This window comes from Acartia tonsa, chromosome 6 (genome assembly GCF_053477335.1).
Source record: "Acartia tonsa isolate MP-2025a chromosome 6, ASM5347733v1, whole genome shotgun sequence".
NCBI classification, from domain to species: domain Eukaryota; kingdom Metazoa; phylum Arthropoda; class Copepoda; order Calanoida; family Acartiidae; genus Acartia; species Acartia tonsa.
This window is the reverse complement of record NC_137265.1, coordinates 33,910,664-33,931,101: the sequence shown is the minus strand read 5'-3', so window position 1 is coordinate 33,931,101 and position 20,438 is coordinate 33,910,664. Positions and strand designations below refer to the sequence as shown.

General features: G+C 35.6%; 1 protein-coding gene across 1 annotated transcript in view; it reads right to left on the bottom strand.

Moving 5' to 3' along the window:
- LOC145322448 (uncharacterized) overlaps positions 1-20,438 on the bottom strand; it is a 165,154-nt gene that overhangs the window by 18,078 nt on the left and 126,638 nt on the right. The window contains exons 17-19 of the mRNA XM_080164449.1: positions 15,804-15,868; positions 12,812-12,906; positions 8,381-8,493 (exon numbers count right to left, since the gene is read on the bottom strand). Of these exons, the coding sequence (XP_080020575.1) occupies positions 8,381-8,493; positions 12,812-12,906; positions 15,804-15,868 (273 nt within the window). The remainder of the gene's footprint in view (positions 1-8,380; positions 8,494-12,811; positions 12,907-15,803; positions 15,869-20,438) is intronic.

Here is a 20,438-nt window from a genome sequence, read left to right as displayed (position 1 = left end):
GCAGCTGAAGGAGGGTGTGTGCCTAGTGGACGCCACCGACGGGCTCACAGGATCAGCCAGCGTCCAGTTGCCCCAATATGATGAGTCGGAGCCAATGGAGATTGGCGCCTTGGCTCCGGGTCTCCACCAGATGGGGAAGGTCGCCCCAGATGACAAGATTCCAGGTCGCTGCTACCGCTGCCATGGGAAAGGCCACCGAGTCCAAGACTGTCCGACGCCTATGGAGGTCAGCCTAGAAGAGAGACGCACCCAGCCACGCCGTGACCGTCCTGCCAAATGCGACCGTTGCCACTATGCCGGCCATACGGTGGCCGAGTGCAAGGCCGACTGGGACCAGGTAGCCGGCCGGAGGCGCGCCGCTGACAAGGGCGCTCCCCCAGGAAAGCCCAGCAGAGTAGCCAACATGGAAGGGAGCGCGCCCCCAGCAACACTCCAGCAAGCAGCCGCCCCCAACGCAGCGGGCTGAGCCGACGGAGTGCCGCAGTTTGGAACCGTCCCAGCTAGGATCAACGTGCTGGGAGGAGCGGCTGAACCCAACCGGGTTGGCCTGGGCTTCAGCCTCAATCACCTGGGGCCGGAGTTCGTGCAGCCCACCAACATTGCAGAGCCAGAAGTCTTGAGGCCTCAACCCTTCAGCCTCAACATGATGGGGCCTGCCAGACCGAGTCTACCCAGCAAGAGTGGAGGGGCGCTACCCAGCGCCACTGAGACGGTGTACGGAGAGGCCCTGGCGGCCGCTGAACGAGAGAGACAGGAGGCGCTAGCCAGCGCATCGGAGTCGAGGTATGGGGCGCCATCCGGCGCCGCCACCTGCGATGACTGGGGGGTGCTATCCAGCGCCCCCACCCTGGTGCCTGGGGCGACAACCCTCGCCGCCACCGAGATACCTGGATCCTGGAACGAGCCAGCAGCCCCAGAGGGAGGGGTGACATCCGTCACCCCCAGTCAGCCAGCGCCACCAGCCCGTAGGGAGAGCCCAGCCATGCACCATCCAGCGCCCACTGCCAGCCGAGGGAACCCAGCTGCCCACCATTCCCAGTCGAGCCAGGATAAGTTAAATTTGACAAATGTAATGTATCCAAAATATTGTAACCCTCCAGCCTTGCCTGTGCCTCCCGCACCAGAGGCTGGGGAGATTGAAATTTGGGGATATAAGGACTTGCCTGTGCCACATGCACCTGAGTTCCCAGGGCAGGGGAGGGACGTAATCCAGGGCGAGCCTGTGCCACACGCACTACAGCCCCATGCCACTGGGCATGCCATGGACAAGGGAAGGGACCCCTTGGGGCTAGGGGAGCCGACACCCAGGCAGGCGCCAGTCGCCTGTCAGTCTGTCATTGGGGAGGGTATCGGGATGCCCCGGGCACCCAAAGATAACGCTCAATGGAAATTTGTATCTAGCCAGGAGCAGCCCAGCAGTGTCCAGCCCCAAGAAGCAGCCGTGGTCCGAGCCGAGGATCCCCAGCCGCGTGCGCGAGGTCAATGGCTGTCTGGTAGATTCTCACACTGGTGGATGGTTTTGTGGGGACTACTGCTCGCAGCCGTGTGGCCTACAACGAGCTACGTCCTGGTAGGGTGGGACTGTGCCAACCCCACCCATGTCACAGCCTACAATAAGGAGAAGATGTGTAGCACGGAGCCGCTACACCAGGAGGTGCCCCTGGGCCATGAGGTACATGTCCTGCAGCAAGTCAAGATTAGAGAAACAACGGGATATAGCTGTCAACTCACCGTGTCCCAGTGGACATTTAGGTGTGGGGTATGGGGTCACCTCAAGGTGACCTCGGTCCCCACCCTCATGAGGCCAACCAAGATTGATCCAGAAACGTGCCGAGACCTGGCCAGGAACCGAGTCTACACGCTGCCAGGCAAGACCCAGCCACTGACGTTTCAGCTGAACCATCCCCTGTTCTTCACCCTCGATATGGTGGGCGCCTTGGTCAACAGCCCCGAGGGGGTGGGTTGTGAAGGGGAGGACGTCCATTTCGAGGGCCAGCTGTACCGCAATGAATTAGTGCTCCAGGAACGACGACTGCTGGTCAAGGAAGAGACCTATGTAGTTGAGAATGGACGGGTGGAGTCCCAGTCTGACCACCTGACCCTAGAATGTCCCCATTCTGAGCTGTCCTGCATCACTGGGGAGGCCACTTACGTGTGGGACCACCTGGGGAGGGATTGCCCCTTGAGGCTGATTCGCAGCCTCCAGCCTAGTCTAGTGATGGATGCGTTCCTGGTTGACCATCAAGCCCAATTCTTCATCAACATGACCACCCCCACCTCCATAGTGAACTGCGACTTTGAGGCCCATTCTACCAACCACCCAGCATTGTTCGTGGCAGCTGACCCGGCCGCGGCAGCGCTGCCCAGAGTATCGGCCAGGGATGTGGATGTCCCCCTGCAGGCCCAGATACATGCAGGTTACATTGGATTTACCTTGGAGACTCGAATGAGAAGCACCGCGGCAGAAGAAGTAGCTGGAAGCTCCAGCAACTAGACCCGGCCCACCCGGTGCGTGTCCAGGGGAGCACGTTCTCTGTGCTGAGGGGAGATGTACTGCTCCAGCTTACCTGCCAATGCAACAAATACGTTGTCCGTGAGAGCAATGAATGTTGGGACAAGGTGCCAGTGGAACCCACAGGATTCGTAGATGCCGTGACAAAGGTGTATAGCGGCCACGCCACCAAGATTCCCTGCTCCTCTACCTACCCCCTAACTGTGCACGCGGAGGAAGGCTGGATAGAGCTAACCCCCGCACCCAAGAAGAGGCCACCCCCGCTGGATACGCCCAAGCAGCTGCTGACAGAACCCTTGGATGACTTTAGTTCGGGAGGCTTGTATTCGCAGGCTGAGCTGAACGACTGGCAGCAGCTGCTAGCGTTCCCAGCGTATAAGGCCGCTATGCTGACCAGCCTGTCATATGGCTCATGCGTTTAGCAAGGTAGCTGTTCAGCCACCGGAGACCATGGGATCGTGTCCTACAATATCGACCGACTGGCGGAGGAAGGAGAAGCAGCCCTGGATGTCTGGGCTGGGTTCAGACAGGCTATTCACGAGTGGGGAGATGGCGCAGCCATCCTGTGTTTGCTGTTGCTGATTCTCAAGCTGCTGGGAGACTTAACCATCATTTCCCTGGCAGCCGCACAAGGAGGTGTACGGGCCGCCATGAATGCGATGTCACAAGTGTTCCTGTACCACCCAACCTTGTATCGTAAGGCCTTGGCCAGGGCCAGACTCACCCATGCCAAGTCCCGGGACTTTTCAGTAGACTGGGATGCCATTCCTATTGGCCGGGAAGCAGCCGAGGAAATGGTGTCCATGCAATCAGCCGATAGTGGGAATGACCGCCCAGGCAGGCCTGGACCACCCTCTGGAAAGCCCCGCGGTCCCTCGGGAGGCCAGGCTGTCGCTCAGACGGTCAACCTGGTAGCCAGTGCCCCAGCCGCTGCCAACAACAACCAGAATGCCCCGCTACTGACCGGCCCCGCAGCGGCCGTACCCCACGCCAACCTGACACCTGCTGGCGCCAAGCTACGTGTCCAACACAAGCCAGCCTCTACCTTCTATCCCACGTTGGGAGCCCATCAGCCCTGAAAATCACCACTAGGATTCCATTGATCATTATTGCTTGTATATACTCTAGCCCTAAGGAGCGGGCCGAAGGCCTCAACCACTGTCGGAAGTATGGCAGGGAGACCCCCCTTCCAGCCTTCCGAGGGGAGAGTTGTGGTATTTGGCAACCGTGAGCCATGCCTATGGCAACCCTGACCTGGGTTTGGGGAAGGGCCAAGTGCCCTCCCCCGAGTCCTGGTGAAGGGGTCTGCCGACCCCCTCCCTATGCCTAACAATTAATGATAGATTCTGACAGCCGTATTATGGTTAAGCTGTATTGTTAATTCCCCCCACCCTTTCCAGGGATGGGGGATCATTATTGCCCAAACTGACTATTGTATATGTATTATATTGATTCTGTTTTATGATTATTTATTCCTATCTGTGTAGCTATTGTTTGTTGTATATAAAGTTAGTAATCCTTAGACCCTGAATAAAGAAACAACTGAATAGACTCTGTTTATTATTTAGTGATTGCTAGAGAAGCGTAGCTTCTCTATAGTATAGGTGTCCACGTCTGTTCACACTGCCGTAGTCATTTGAACTCTGGTGTCTGCCATTTATCCTAGGCGGATACCACATATTCACAAAAACCTGATCAAATAATAATTAGTGATTATTTCGATGGTAAAAAAATTTAAGTGGATTTTTTTGTTGTCATAAAAAAAATTGCGGATCTTGTAGACTTTATTAGTAAATAAAACAAGTCTTTTGGTGGGTGTGACTGAAAACCAAATTTGATAAGTTGAAGCACCTATAATCTAATTGTACGGATGATAAAAAGTTGAAATCTTTTATTTACTCAATTCTTACAATAAAGTTAGGCAAAAACTTTACCTATGTTAAATCTAAGTTTTGGCAGTCGACCAGTTTAAGGGGGAATTTGCGAAGCAAGGGTTTGGAATATAGATAAGTACGGCCTCCCCAATTGAGAGGGGTCTACTACACCCTCCTAACTCTTTGGCTGCACTGGGGGCAAATGTCTCAACGTATGGTAAACCTATTCCGATGAAATTTATAAAAAATGTCATCAATCAGGATACTTCGACCAGAAGTTTTTTAATTTTTCCCTTATCTTAGTCGCCACTTTTTCCAGCTTCGTAGGGTCTGCTATAATTTTTCGGCTTACTCAAAGGTGCAGATAACGTAAAATTGGAAAGGCAGCCAAAGTTGCGGCTGCCAAGCCCCGGGTTAAACCTGAGTCCATATCTATAGACTCTCTCAAATAGAATTTTTTTTAAAGCCGCGAGTCTTAAAACATTAGGGTAGTGCCATATGCTATGCCATTGTATAGGTTATACAGGGTGTTTTTCAATAGGACTAAAGTATTGCTTAACCCACTTGCCATTGACAGAAATTAATAATCTATATCTTAATTTCTTCATTGTGTTGAGGCAATTTGTATAGGAAAAAAAACTTAAAACTTAAAAAAAACAATATTAACTATTAATTTCTGTCAATGGCAACTGGGTTATATTAATCAATACTTTTTTAAAAACTATTTCAAAGATTTTTATTGTTCTGATTAAAATTTAATTTAGATGAGAAGAAACTTCGATGTAAATAATTTAATTGCATATTTCAAATGTTTCAAAAAAAAATTTCTTGATCATAAATTTTTTTATTTCTCTCTTATTTCATAATAAACCTTTCTTTTCTTTTAGTTTTACTTTCAATAGTGTACTAAACATTTTAAATTTATAACAATATTTTAACTACCATCTTGGCCATTACATAAATATATAAGTGCTAACAAAGTATCCTTTTGAAAAGTGAATCATGTCCTTAGCTTTTATTTTCATATAAGCAAAAATGGATGAATGAATCCATGTAATACAATAATCTTAATATTGTTTTGTTTTAGTAAAAAAGTTTTTAAAAATCTGTTCTTACTAAAATGTGTGAAGAAAAGTTTTTGGAACAATAATGACAGCAACTAATACATATTGTATATACAAACTTAAACAGGGTGGTCAAATAATAACTTAGGCTTTAAGTATCTTAATACAATCCTACATTATAATTAAAAATTTCCAACAATGGTCTTATAAAACACAAAATAGAATTGTTATTTAAAGATATTATAGTGTAGATGATATTTAGGAGAAAAATAGTGTCATGCCAGTATACTAAACACCCTGTATTATAAAATTGATTAATTAAATAATACAAAATGTTTGATGGTCGACACCCTGTAAAAATGTATCTGTTTATCCTCATTAATTAACTGAACACAGGTTACCATTTAAAAATATTATTATGCTATAACTTTCTTGGCATCTTAAAATATTAAATTGAAAAAATAAGTACAACACCCTGTAATGTATGTATATGTATTTTGTTGACACTCTGCAGCCATTACAAAAGTTGTTCTGTAGACGCTAAATTGCTAATGCCAGTTGGAAAACTTTCAAGTTTTATAATTGAATCATGTTTGTAGTTTCTAACAGAGAAACATAAGATAAGTAAATATAAAAAACTTCCAAAATATTTGTTAAAAATCTTCTAAAAGTTAAAAAATATTGTTCTGGAAAATATAAAAGAATTCAAGACACACTTATAAGTGAAGTTGTTGTTTGTTCATTTTTAAAATTCAGGGATATTGAAATTAATTTTACCACCGTAGCACCGTTATTTTTTGTTGCAGACATCGAAAATGGTAAAAGTATTGAGTTGCATAATTTGAATACATCTTTGAATTTTTTTAATCAACCAGCTTTAGCGTAGTTTTGAATATACTTTTTTTGAGAATGATTATATTTATATTATCAATTAAATATTCGTAACTCCCTGGGTTTCTTTGGTGAGATTTATAGCATCATCATGGCAAATCTTTACACTATGAAAAATAAGTACACTTTTTTACTATTTCGCTTCTAGCTTTATTATCTTTTTATAATTACTAGCGGCTTCGCTCCTAGGGGCATTGCCCCAAAAAGTGATTTAAAATAAAAAATTAAGGCGAAATTCGTAAAAGGACCGAGAAAATCTTCAGTAAATTCTTTTTTTTTTAAATGGGGGGGATTTTTTTGTTTTTTGGGGGGTTGGGGGTGTCCCATCCCCAAGAAAATAGCTTAAAATCATCACATGACCAATAGGTATATACTCTGAAGAGTAGAATCCGATCGGTTCAGTGGTTACTGAGATCTTAAGGGACAGACGGACAGACATTAAGCTACTTTGTATTATAGATTATCATTGAGAAAACATTATTTCGTCATAATATTGAATTATGTCAATGTAATAAAAAATACATATCTCAAGTATCAAATTATTAGCATTATTTAAATACAGATACATATTATCAAATGCTTTGTTAAATTCAAACTAACACATATCAAAAATATTTTTTTTTTAATTTGACCTATTTTTATTGCCAGCCCTTCGATTGAACGACCTTAACTGTCCTAACTGTGCAAAATGATGAGTCTTGGGCCTTGTCATTCCATCTACCCTTTACAAATACATAAGCATACATACTATACCTTAAACACTCAAGTTTTATTTTATTTCGAACATTGGAATCTGTTCTTCTTGATTTATTTTCTTAATTCTAATATTTGACACATCCAAATGTGAAATTAAAAGTTTATAATTTTTCCTCGTGTATTTCTAACTCTTGTGCCCAAATGTTGACACAATTTCTCAATTTTGGAGCAAAGTAACTCCTAAATTTGTCCTAGCTATTGTCTGCATATTCTGATATTTATATATTTAGACATATATAAACAAAAAAGCTTAGTTTGCAAATTAAATCGCAAATTAAAATTATTGTATTGACTCAAATTAAAATATAATTTATTTGATATTGTCATAGCTGGCATATTCTTCAAAAGTTAATTAAATTTAATGATGAAATGCTATACCAAGACTTGTAACAAATTATTTTGTTCAACCATGTCTTATTAAATGACACTTTTCTATCAGATTTTTTATTTTTATAACTATGTATTATTATTGTCCTTGTTTTTATAACTTTGTTCGTCCTCTTTTTATATAAAAACTTTTAACTTTCTTTTTGAATATAATATTGTTCCTCAAAGTTGATATACTTTTTGTGGCAAAATTTAAAAGGAGTTGAAAGAGAGTGGGCGGTATATAAAAAGTGAGTTTTTTTCTTTTTGTGTGTTTTTGTGTGTGTTGAAAAGGGTTTTTATGTATTTCACAAGAAAAGATAAATAATTTAAGATTTAGTTTACATAAGCTTAACTCATAATGTAAGATTTCTACTTATCCGTCATAAGCAAAATATACAAGAAATTGTTTAGATATATGCTGTAGAAAAACTATCTGTTAGTCCTTGGCTATTTTCCTTAAGAGGGTAACGTAAATTCTGCTGCAATTTTTTTCACGCTCAAACCCTGCGTCTGCCCTTTGCTTAAAAACTTGATGAAAACTAATGATAAGTCCTTTTTTCATGAAAGGAATGTGCTTTTCAAGTGCTTGGGTGGTTTTAGGCTAATCTCTATGGCTTTGTTTTGTATTCCTCCCTATGGGCTAAACATGGTTCTTATTTCGATTTCTAATACAGTTATATCAGCTCAATAGTTTTCTGCAGATAGGAAAATGAAAAATAGAATTAGTTCGAGCATTGTTGGCAGACGACCCAAGTCTAACAAAACAGGAATCTACTTTATCGTTTTTATTGTAGTATTCGTGGAAAATTTTCACTAATATGAAACGATATGGCTCTGGAGTCAGAACCTATTTCAGTTGTAATCTATTTGATTCGAAGCATATTGGAATGCTTATTATAAATATTGTTTCTTACCTCAAAAATGAAAGTAGTTTGTTCCAGATCCCCGGACCACGTACAATCAATTGTGAAGGAAGAACTGCTTTGATTCAAGGTCTTACAGTCACGCACATCCAACTGATTGGCTTCTGAAATATGAAATAGAATAAATTAACAAATATAGAAATCTTAGATGCTCACAGCACTAAAAATAACAAAATGAAGGAACAATCCGATCACATTATTGGTAAGTAAGTGTACAAATCTTTGAAAAAGGGTATTTTTTCCATATAATAATTCCACAATACACAGTTTAATTTGTTAATAGAAAGCTTTTCTTAGAAATTTAAGTAGTCCAAACATTCGTGGCTCTATTATAGTATTGAAACATAGAAAAAAGTGGAATTTTCTTTAAAAAAATTCACAAACAATTACGTCCATAGTGATATAGCTTACTTTTATTACATAAGTTATATTCAATTTGCAACAAAAATACAAACAAAAACTTCCAATCCTTTATTTTTGCACCTGAAACTTATTAGGATAGTTGACCGAGGGCATCTTTAGTAATGGAAATATATTATCCTTGAATGAACCTAATCTGAGATAGTAGACAAATAATCATCAATTTAGCAAGAAATGCATTGATTGCATAAAGGGTCTTTGTAAAAAAGTTTAAAAGAATTAGTTTTTGCACATTTTCATTTAAGACATAATAAATATTCAAGTATAATAATTTTTAACGTTAAGATACTTAAAATTACTTATCTTTGTGGGATTTCAGCTTTTTTTGTAGCAAAGTAAGAAATTGGTTAAAGCTTTTCTATTTGTGACACTTAAAATTTTTTTTTTGTCTTTTTAATTCCTAGCTTACAAATTATTTGAATGTGATTTCTAAATGGTTTGAATGAAAACAGTAAAAGTGACTAACTATGACGTCAGAAAAAATTAACAATTAATCAATAAGAAGCCAGTATTCACTGTGGTAAAATATATAGCGGCCTCTCATTGGATAATTGTTAATTTTTTCTGACGTCATAGTTCGACACTTTTACTGTTTTCGGTTTGAATCGTTGATACAGGGATAGAACCATGGGCGTTCAGAAGATGAATGTTAAAGGGTGTCAAGAATCCTTTTTTGATCCCTACAAGGTTTACAACGCTAATAGATAGACAATGAAAAATAAATCTACAATATTTTTCCTCCAGTACTTACTGGATTTAAGAAGGGAAGAAATTAAAACACAAGAACTCTAGTACATAGATAAATTAATTATTCTATGTCCTATCCTTTTATCCCTTGTTTAAGAATGCATTTCCTCCCTAGCGGGCAAAGAAAATGTTGTCTTTAGAACAGAAATATAAGAAAGAGTAAATTTACCAACATTACTTATCTGATCTGAAGCTTTGTATTTTTATAATATCATTTCAATAAAATATTTTTTTCCAAATTAAGTTGATTTATGAGGAGGTTTATAAATTTCAGTTACTTATAAAGTAACTAGTTGATGAAAAGATAAGATACATTCGCAAATAACATGTAGTCAGATAATTTTTTTTTTAACAATACATGTTGAAAAGTTATTATTTTTTATAAGGAAACAAAAATGAATATTTGTATACAGCTTTTTAAGAAACTGTCCCAACAATTTAAATTGACCTCTAAACACCTGTACCTTTATTTCTATCTTCTGTACTATCCTTTCAGTATCAAGGGATTTTATTTTTGGTGTGCAGTAAAATTGGTATAAAGAATGAAAGTATATTAGATTGTATTAAGATCACTTAGGTAATAGTGAACTCAATACCAGGGAGGGAGGGGACATTGTACTGTAAATTGTACCTATGCAACAACAAAAAATGGTTGTGTCAAATAATATCTATTAAACGGCTGCGAAAGCTATGGGAACAGCTACTAGACAATAAAGACAATTCATTTTTTTTCTTAGTAATGTATTTTCATCTCTATAGTAGTCTACAATATATATAAAATCATGGATAAGGGAATGGGACAATGTTTAAAAAGTAAAACAGACTCCATCTTGATCCAAAATGATTTTTGTGTGACATAATGAATTGGTTTGAAAAATGTATTGGTCATCAAACGTTATAACTTTTATGATCCTTTATAATAAAGTAATATGGTGTCTGTCTGTCTTTGTGTATGTAACAGCTGGATCGATGCAATTTTCAGGTAAGTGTTACATTGGTCCAATAATGGCTTAAGATCTCTTTCCCTCCTATTCCGCCAATCAAAAACTATTTTTGATTGGCGGAATAGTTACACGCTAATTATATTTGTAAAAGAGAAAATCTATCTAGGTATCTATTCTGTATAAAGAAAAAAATTGATGTTTAAACTTTTTTCACTTATTTTTCATTAAAACCCTACAATAGGTACAGTATGTATGCATATATACTCACAATGTACGTATAAGATGTATGTATGTAGTATGAATTAATTTCCGTTTGTCATTAATTCTATCTAGTAAGACTATTGTGTTACCAGATTTATTTATTATACTTCCATGCTAAATTTCCAAAGTCATCAACCGTCTGAAACCATATTTCAGCCGCTATATATACTAAAATATTTTAAATCCGTCGTTGAAGTGATGTTTTTTAGCAATAACATGTATGCTAGTATGGGTAACGTACCCACCCGTCCCCTCCCTCAATATAGCTTAAAACATGCCAAAAACGAATAAAATTTTCTCTGAAATAAGTTAAACGATTGGATGCCTGTTCGAGATCTTTAAATTTCATCTAAAACAATCGATATATAATTATTTGGGTACTGCACATGATTTTCGCCTACTCAAAGACATTGGCACTTCTAGCTGGCCAATATAATAATACCCCACCCACATTCGACCCTTTTGACCCATCTCTTCCCCTCCTACTGGAGGAACATACCGATCAATAAATGATAACTATGGTAGCAACCTAAATTGATAATACATTTTTTGAAGTACTGTTACCTTCCAAGCTGAATTACTAATGAAAAGCCTTTGCTTAAAAATGAGTAGATTTGGTCAAAATGTTTAAAGCACACATATACATAAAAGTATATCTAAACGATGCATAAAATGAGTATAGAATTTTCTGTATAAGATAAAAAGTTATAATCTAATAAAAATATAAAATGCAAGCCAAAAAAGATTTCACAGTATCCTTTAATTTGAAGTAGATGTTCAAAACACACTTTCCCACTCCATTACATTTTTATAGTAGGGGGCTACTCTATAACAGTAATTGTCCTTCTGTTTTTCTGGTGGTGCAGATACTTTATTTCCTTTTCTCCTCAAATAATTTTCTTTCAGTAAATTCCCCTTCCATTCGAGTTTAGTTAATTTAAGGATTTGAAACTTTAACGTCAGTGTACAAAAGTTGCTTGGTAGGAAATTAAAGCTGAGTTCAATATCCAAATACTATTTATAATTCTTTCAATTAAATAAAGTTAAAATCAAACTTTTCATACAGATAAATAGACTTTTTGTTTGTTAAGGAAGCTAAGCTGTATATTACCAACTTTGAGAGTGGAAAATTAAATGTTAGGATTTCAATGTAAAAATCATTTGATTCGTACTTAAATGTGCCGGTTATAGAAAGTGCATGCATAGAGAACTTGAATTAAACAAGCCTATTATTCTAGATCCAATAAAACTAACGACCATGAATTTTAAATTTATATGCACAAAAATTGTTTAAATTACTTGAAGTAAGTTTGTTTCAAGTATGTGATACTTGATAACTTTGCTTCAAGCTAATCTTTTATAATTCATTTTACTTTATTATCTAAACTTTCAGGTTACATAAACAAAAATATAGAACCTCATAATAACGTAACAGGATCTGTGTGTCTGTTTGTGCGTGAGTAACGATGGATCTCGCTAACCACTGAACTGATATGATTCTCCTTTACTGGGTAGCTTTGCATGGGAAGGCTAATAACTATTTTTGGGAAGGGTAACACCACCCTACCAAGAGAAAACGCCCAAGGAAAAAATGAACCCTCCAAATTTTTATATTGACATTTCTTTTTAAAACTACAATTGGAAGTGATGGAGGGTCGACTTCCCCTCCTTCTCCTCCAACAAGGACACCTAGAGGCCTCTAGAGACGTAGCTGCTTTTTTCATGTTAGATTAAAGAGGCATTTTTATTACCATTTTGGTTCGTGTCATTTACACAAAAATTGATATACAAATTTCAAAAGATGATTTCAAAAAACATCAGTGAGGAAATATTTTTCGTGCACAGGGTTTGACTAGGTGGTATTAATATAGAGTTGGTAAAAAGACGGAAAAGCAGGCTTTCCAAATAGTACACCCCTTTTAAAAGCTAATCAATGAGAGATAAAAATTAGATATGTAAGCAATACTACATTTAGACAGCAACAAATATAAAAAAACCTATAGAGTAGCTTCGCACAAAAATCTTTATATTTTACAACGAAGAATCTTACCTACAACATTCAGTACTACAGGGTTTGATTGTTGGGAAGCTACGCCATTGGATGCTTTACACACATAGCTAGAGGACTGATTCACTCGCACTTTACTAAATACAAATAATAATTATACATAGTTGGATGCTTTACACACATAGCTAGAGGACTGATTCACTCGTACTTTACTAAATACAAATAATAATTATACATAGTTGGATGCTTTACACACATAGCTAGAGGACTGATTAACTCGCACTTTACTAAATACAAATAATAATTATACATAGTTGAATGCTTTACACACATAACTAGAGGACTGAATCACTCGCACTTTACTAAATAAAAATAATATTTATACATAGTTGGATGCTTTACACACATAACTAGAGGACTGATTCAGTCGTACTTTACTAAATACAAATATTAATTACTAAAGTTGAAAAACATTAGGACGTTTCTGAAAAATATAAAACATTTCAGTAAAATTTCAAAATACAAATCATAAAAGAATAATAGTAATTCAATAAAGACAAACTTTATCAACTGTTTTGCTAAATTCAAACTGACTCTAATTACATTTTCTTCAAAATAAGAATTTAAAAATTTTGAATTAATAAAAAATAAACAAAACAAATAGGATTATTTAGGGGTAGTTTAAGATTATTGCTTTTATTTATATTTTAATGTTTCGCTTTTAAATATGTACATCTGACAATTACCAACCCGATTCTTCATTAACATCTAAGTTAACAGAAAAAATTAAATAAAAACCTATAAAACAAGGTCGCATTATTTGGTCAATACTCAGTGTATTGGTAATTCAGTGGTTTTCAGAAAGGAAAGAAAAATCCTATTTGAAGTTTTGATTGGTTGATTCAAAATATGTGTGTGTATGTTAATGACTTTTTTGAATAAGGATTCAAAGACGACTCTTTACGAATATTTTTAAGAACTGTGTGCGGCATTTTGATTGTGTACACAAGCTAGCATCATTGTTTTTTTTGGATTTTGTTGAGATAATAGGAGGGTTCCTTTTTGAGACAAAATGTGAGAAAATGCGTATTGAAGCGTATTATAAGTAAAGAGGCATTTTTAAAAATGTATATATTATTTTTTTAGATAAAAAAAATGAGAAAAGAAAAATAGACATATTTTTTAGGCCCAGATATTTTTTTGAATTTTTGCTACACATCAGAGTTGGGATATACCAAAGAATTTTACTTTTTAGCTTTATTTAAACAACACCAAAGTGGTTGTGAATGCAATTCAGATTTTTAAAACTGAATATTAATAAGCATTTTGATACCTTATATATGAAATTTATTAAACTATAATAATTATGTATTTTTTTGTTTTAGAATCATCACCTTTTTTATGGTTTTAATAAAACTGCTGTATAAACTGATTTGTAACTCATCTCATTCCTGGCCAAGTATCTCTATAACCTGGACGTCTGATGCGTCCTATTTGAAAAGTCGGCTTTGTTTGGATTGCAGCCGCGACACTCTGTTAGGACTTGAAAGCTTTTCAACTCTTGTACTCTCTATTATTTAACTTTATTATCTTGTTTGCAAAAATGCTGTTAAACGTAAACTGAATCATTGGGACAACAATAATAAAATGAATGTATATTTAATTATTTTGTAAACATTATTTTCGTGTCGATACATCAAGTTTTCCCTCTGTCAGTGACTGTTTCTCTCCTTTATATAAGAATAGAAGGCGAAAAAAGCATGACTACTGCAGGGTTACGTAGATAGGTATTCTTTTCATGCAATAAAGTGGAATTATTATTATATTTTGAAAAAAGCAGCTGCATTAACCAAATTAAAAAAATAATAGTTAACTGTAATACGCTAGTAAAATAAAGAAAAAATGCATAATCAGTTAAGTCTTAATAAAATGTAGTTTAATTAGTAAATTAAACATAAAGCCAGTCCATGGGTAGAATGAAATAGATAGACAGAGATTGAGGGAGGGAGAAAGAGATAGATAGATAGATATATATATATATATATAGATAGATAGATAGATAGATAGATAGATAGATAGATAGATAGATAGATAGATAGATAGATAGATAGATAGAGAGATAGAAAGAGAGAGAGAGAGAGAGAGAGAGAGAGAGAGAAAGAGATAGATAGATAGATAGATAGATAGATAGATAGATAGATAGATAGGTAGATAGATAGATAGATAGATAGATAGATAAATAGATAGATAGATAGATAGATAGATAGATAGATAGATATATAGATATATAGATAGATAGATAGATAGATATATAGATAGATAGATAGATAGATAGATAGAGACACCATGGAAACTGTCCCAATTTTGTATAACTTTTGTGGAACATGTTCCAGTTACGTCATATTTTTCTTTCCCGAAAAAAGGGAAGGGGGGAAGAAAAACTCTTCAAAAGACCCCTTTTCTCCCATCTCTTTTTTCTTCCCCCCTTCCCTTTTTTTTTCTTTCTCCCTTCCCTTTTTCGGGAAAGAAAAATATGACGTAACTGGAACATGTTCCGCAAAAGTTATACAAAATTGGGACAGTTTCCATGGTGTCATAGATAGATAGATAGATAGATAGATAGATAGATAGATAGATAGATAGATAGATAGATAGATAGATAGATAGATAGATAGATAGATAGATAGATAGATAGATATAGATAGATAGATAGATAGATATAGATAGATAGATAAATAGATAGATAGATAGATAGATAGATAGATAGATAGATAGATAGATAGATAAATAGATAGATAGATAGATAGATAGATAGATAGATAGAGAGATATGTAGATAGATAGATAGATAGATAGATAGATAGAGAGAGAGAGAGAGAGAGAGAGGGAGAGAGAGAGAGAGAGAGAGAGAAAAAAAGTTGTACTTTGTAAACGGAGGTAGTTAAATAAACAACCGTTCAATTACAATTCTAGATTTACTGCGCTACTAAAACCCCCATGTAAATATTGCACCTTGATGAATAACCTAACCTTACCTTATGTACAAAGTTCCCTCTTTGATGTAAACATTTCTTTCCTCTTTGTACTCCAAGTCTGTGTTCTAAAAAAAGAAATTAGATTATTATTAGAGGGGCGATATTTATACCTCTTTGATTGAATATCGTTTTCTGGTAGTTTTTCTGTGAAAGTAATGGATTAAACTAGATACCTCCCTGAAAACTAGCATTCGAGTTTTAAATGGGTTTTAACCCATAAAGTTTGGAATTTGTCCAAAAAAGGGGGATTAAGGGTTCCCCTTAGTCAATCCAATACATTCATAGATTACCGAGATCTTAAGCTTCAGACAGAGCGTTCTCCTTTTAATTGATGGTTTTATTATATCAAATCAACTTTTGTGAACATTTAAAAGTAACCTAATTTCTTTTGATTTGATCTACTAGATTTAAACAGCATGTAACGCTATTTCGATTATGAAATTATGTATATAACAACTGAAAAGTATTGACTATCTAAATGTTGAGTTCTATTTTTGTATATTGTAAACTGTAAAGAAAAGGAAATCATCAATTTCTAGTAACAATAAATATATAAAATAGTTTGGGTTTTGGCAGCTCAGGTGTGAGAAACGATCAATTTTAAACAATTAATTATAACATTCATTTTATGAAAACACTTGTATGTGTGTATGTATGTTGAAGCGTCCACAAGTGGATGTATTATCCCAAAACGCTGTGCAGGCCACTGTATGTAAGAAACCCAATAACTGTAGATTGAAAAGTAAATGTTTTCGAAAGACTTTAAGAATGGTTTCTACTTGTCAGGTGCGAAATAGTAATATATCGAATGGCAGTGGTAATGCCTTGGCCCATGAATTTGGCATATTTGCTATAATTTGCTTATTAAATTCGCATTATATTTTTAAAAATCGTCAAAAAATAATCTGAAAGATCTGTATTAGAGACGACCTTGATAATATTATGTTACATATTTTTATAATATAATTATCAAATATATTTATACATATATTATATTATATCTATTTTGTACGTTAGCTTTTCTAATTCCTTTTGCATACATAGATAGATATACATAAAAGCTCAATTTCTGTGTCTTTAAACTTTGAACAACTTTATTTCCCGACCCCAAAGTTCAAGTAAAGCTTTGAGTTTACAATAACTTACAAGGGGATTGATGGACACTATAGCGCTTATAAATGTATCAAAACCTAAGGATTTAAGGGACAAGTCAATGAAGATAAATTGATGTAAAAATCCAAAGATGATAAACAAAATTACAACTTCTAAAGATTAAAACTATTTGTTGGAAAGCTTGGACACTCCTAGTTTGAACCATCCAATCAAAATTGAAAAGGCCCAATTTTTGGAACTATCAAATGGGATAACAAGTTCATAAAACTTGGGTACTAGAATAATATACATTCCAATGCCTCTTTCTCCCGTACTTAAAATTATAATAGCATGCCGCCAAATGCCTATAAACCTTAAGCAACTTCAAACAAACATCCAACCTTTTAACTGCATTTCTAGGCAATAAGGGCGTCTTTTTGAGCCAAGGTATTGCCCCTACAGATATTGTTCTCTTATGTATTTTAATACGTTATAGCTTTGCATATTTTAATTATATAAAGCAGTAAGAGTTTTTTTTTGTCTGTCCTGAAGTATCTCGCTAACCGCTAAACCGATTGGGTTCTCCTTAACAGTGTAGATTCTCATGGGTTCTGGGAAGGTTTATAACTATTTTGGGGGAGGGAACAACCACCCTCCCAAGAGAAAGGACAAAAAAATAGAAAATTTTTAAAATATATGGGAGACTTCAACGTAACATAAAGAGAATTATCGTAACATAAAGAAGTAATGTAGAGACTTTAACAAATAAAAACATCTAAAGTGCCACTAGAGGCATCTAGGGGCGTAGCCGCTAGTTTGTAATATAGCTATAAAAATTCGAATATAAAGTATTTTTGCCTTACATTTCCTTAAAAGGTATCCAAAAGTGAGTTTCTAATGATATAAAAAACTAAGGGTTAAACTGCACATTGTGGATATTGGAATTATATCTCATATATACATTCGGACAAGTTGTGTCATATTAAATTAACCTATTATATCACCTTAGTAGAATCAGGAATAGGAAAATGGATGACAAATCATCTATCAGATCATATTAGTACGACTATGAAGGGATGGAACAATAGTGTATTCTCGTATTCATTCGAATCCGGTGGATAGGAACCGGTTCTCATCCATACGAAAAACTATGTCCAGCATCGTATTATATCCAGCTTTCTACGAATATATAAATGTAAATCTTATAACTGTACATTCTATATCCGCGGACAGTCGTTTATAATACGATGCAAGAAATAACTATTAGTTTTCTTTATCAATTGAACAATTATTAGAAGAAAAATATTCTCTTTATGTTTTAATTTTTCAGCTTTTTTATTCTTTAAATTTTGTTGCCCATGTTATAATTTTTATGTATAGACTAATAAAGGAACTTTTTAAATAGTTTTATAAATAAACGTTAAAATAATTTCCATAAATAACATTTATTATTTTTGCTATTGATAAAGAGAATATAGACATAGAAGTAATAAAATTCTACAATACAGACTGGGATAATTGCAAAACATGGGGTAATTTCCCTACTTGCGTCAGTGAACCTTTCATAAACCCCTATTGTAGTGCATTAGTCTAGGGAAAGTATAATGCATCAAAGTCTCAAAGGGTAAGAACAAATGTCCATCTTTCCGTAAATTTTATATTAGAATACTCAAAACATAAATTTCGGCGGCGGCAGCTGTATTTAGTAATGCACCCCCCCCCCCCTCCCCGGATGAACGGACCTACCCTAAATGTAGAAAAGAATCTGTGTCGGAAAGAAAGTCCTGACTACTTTACTATGTAACATATGACGTTTCTTTGAGTTTTTGTGTATTTTTCTTCAAAATTGGATTAAATAAAGGCTATTGTCGAAGGTTGTTATAAAATGGCGAAGAATAAAATGAAGAAAATAGTTTTTGTAGTGTTATGTACATATTTTTAAGGCTTTTGTATTACTTAGTAGCCTATGAGGTTTTGCCTTTCTTCGATATCTAGAAAGGGCCAAATTGTTTATGGTAATAATCGAAGTGATAGGAAATTGCCCCAACATTTTCCCAGACTTTTATATTGTTGTAAATATAAAGGGCTTAGTGTTAATGTGACTTTTACTATAGCGCAAACATATTTTATATTTTTTTTTCTTGCACAATATTTGATTTCGTGTTAATAAAAATGCATGTTTTTCAACGATGACAACATCAATTAAAGCAGGACTAAATTAGAAAATTAAAAAGTTAAAAAAAAACAGAATGCTGGATTTCTACAGATTCATATTTCAAGACGTCAAATTATATATTCTAAATAAAATATAGCTACTTGGCTTGATCGTTACAGGAATCACACTTAATTCATGCATCAAAATTAAAAATTAGAATGCAAGTTTTGTTATAAAAATTAAACTTAATATACCTTCAAAATAGTTATAAACCTTCCCAGGACCTGTAAGAAAGCTAAACTGCATTAAGGAGAATGATATCGCTTCAGAAATTAGCAAGATCCTTCGGGACAGACAGACCGACACATATACTGTTACTTTTATGTAAATATTAACAAAAATAGTGATGAAATAAAAAAAATTGTTATATTCATTATATTACATTGTCAACAACAAAAATCCTTTATGTTATTGTTTTCAGATTCTAGATATGATATTATAAATGTGAAATAAGGAAAGTTTGAATGAATTTACTTGACTATAAAACTGAGAGAAGAACTATTAATTTACTTGTCTATAAAGTGAATGCTTAACAGCATTGGAACATTCCTTTTTCTGCTTAATGGACCTAAAACAAACACCTTCCCTCTCTTGGTTGGGTGGTCTATAAGCTTTAGAGGTAAAACAAAGAATTATGTAAATTAATGCAAAATTGTACATCATTGTCCTAGGAATTACTTTTCCAAAATCAGAAGAATAAGAAATAAGATTGATTCATAATATCAAAAAATTGTCAAAAATTATGCCAAGTTTAAAATCAATAGGACAATCATTACAACATGCCTAAGTTAGCTTTAAGAGCCATCTGTCCCGCTTTTAAAAACTTCAACTCTGTGGGAGTATGAGTTCCCTTTTCCACAAACAATTTGAAGGAAACTAACGAAGCTTTGTTTATATACTATTTATATAATCCAGGTAGGTTACAAGTATAAAGTAACAGTAATAATTTTCTTTTTATATAGACAACAATAATTTATCCAGTAAATGGTTAATTAATAGGATACCGTCCTTTATGTACATTGAAAAAAGTAAAAGTAAAAGTAAATGTGCTATTAGAATATATATTGTTACTCAAGAGGTTTTATCAAACCAATTTTTCGTAATTTAGATTTTAAAAAATAAATCTAAAAAAAAGTTTTCTTTGGGGGGGAGGCCCGGGGGGGAAGGAATTTTTTTTTCATGGGGGGGGGGAGGTTAGTCGACCACACTATTTAAATTTTAGTTTTAAGAAGAAATTTTTTTTATTTTTATTGGGGGGGGGGGGTGTCCCACCCCCCAAGAAAATAGTTATAAACCTTTCGGTACCTATGAGAAGCTACCCTGTAAAG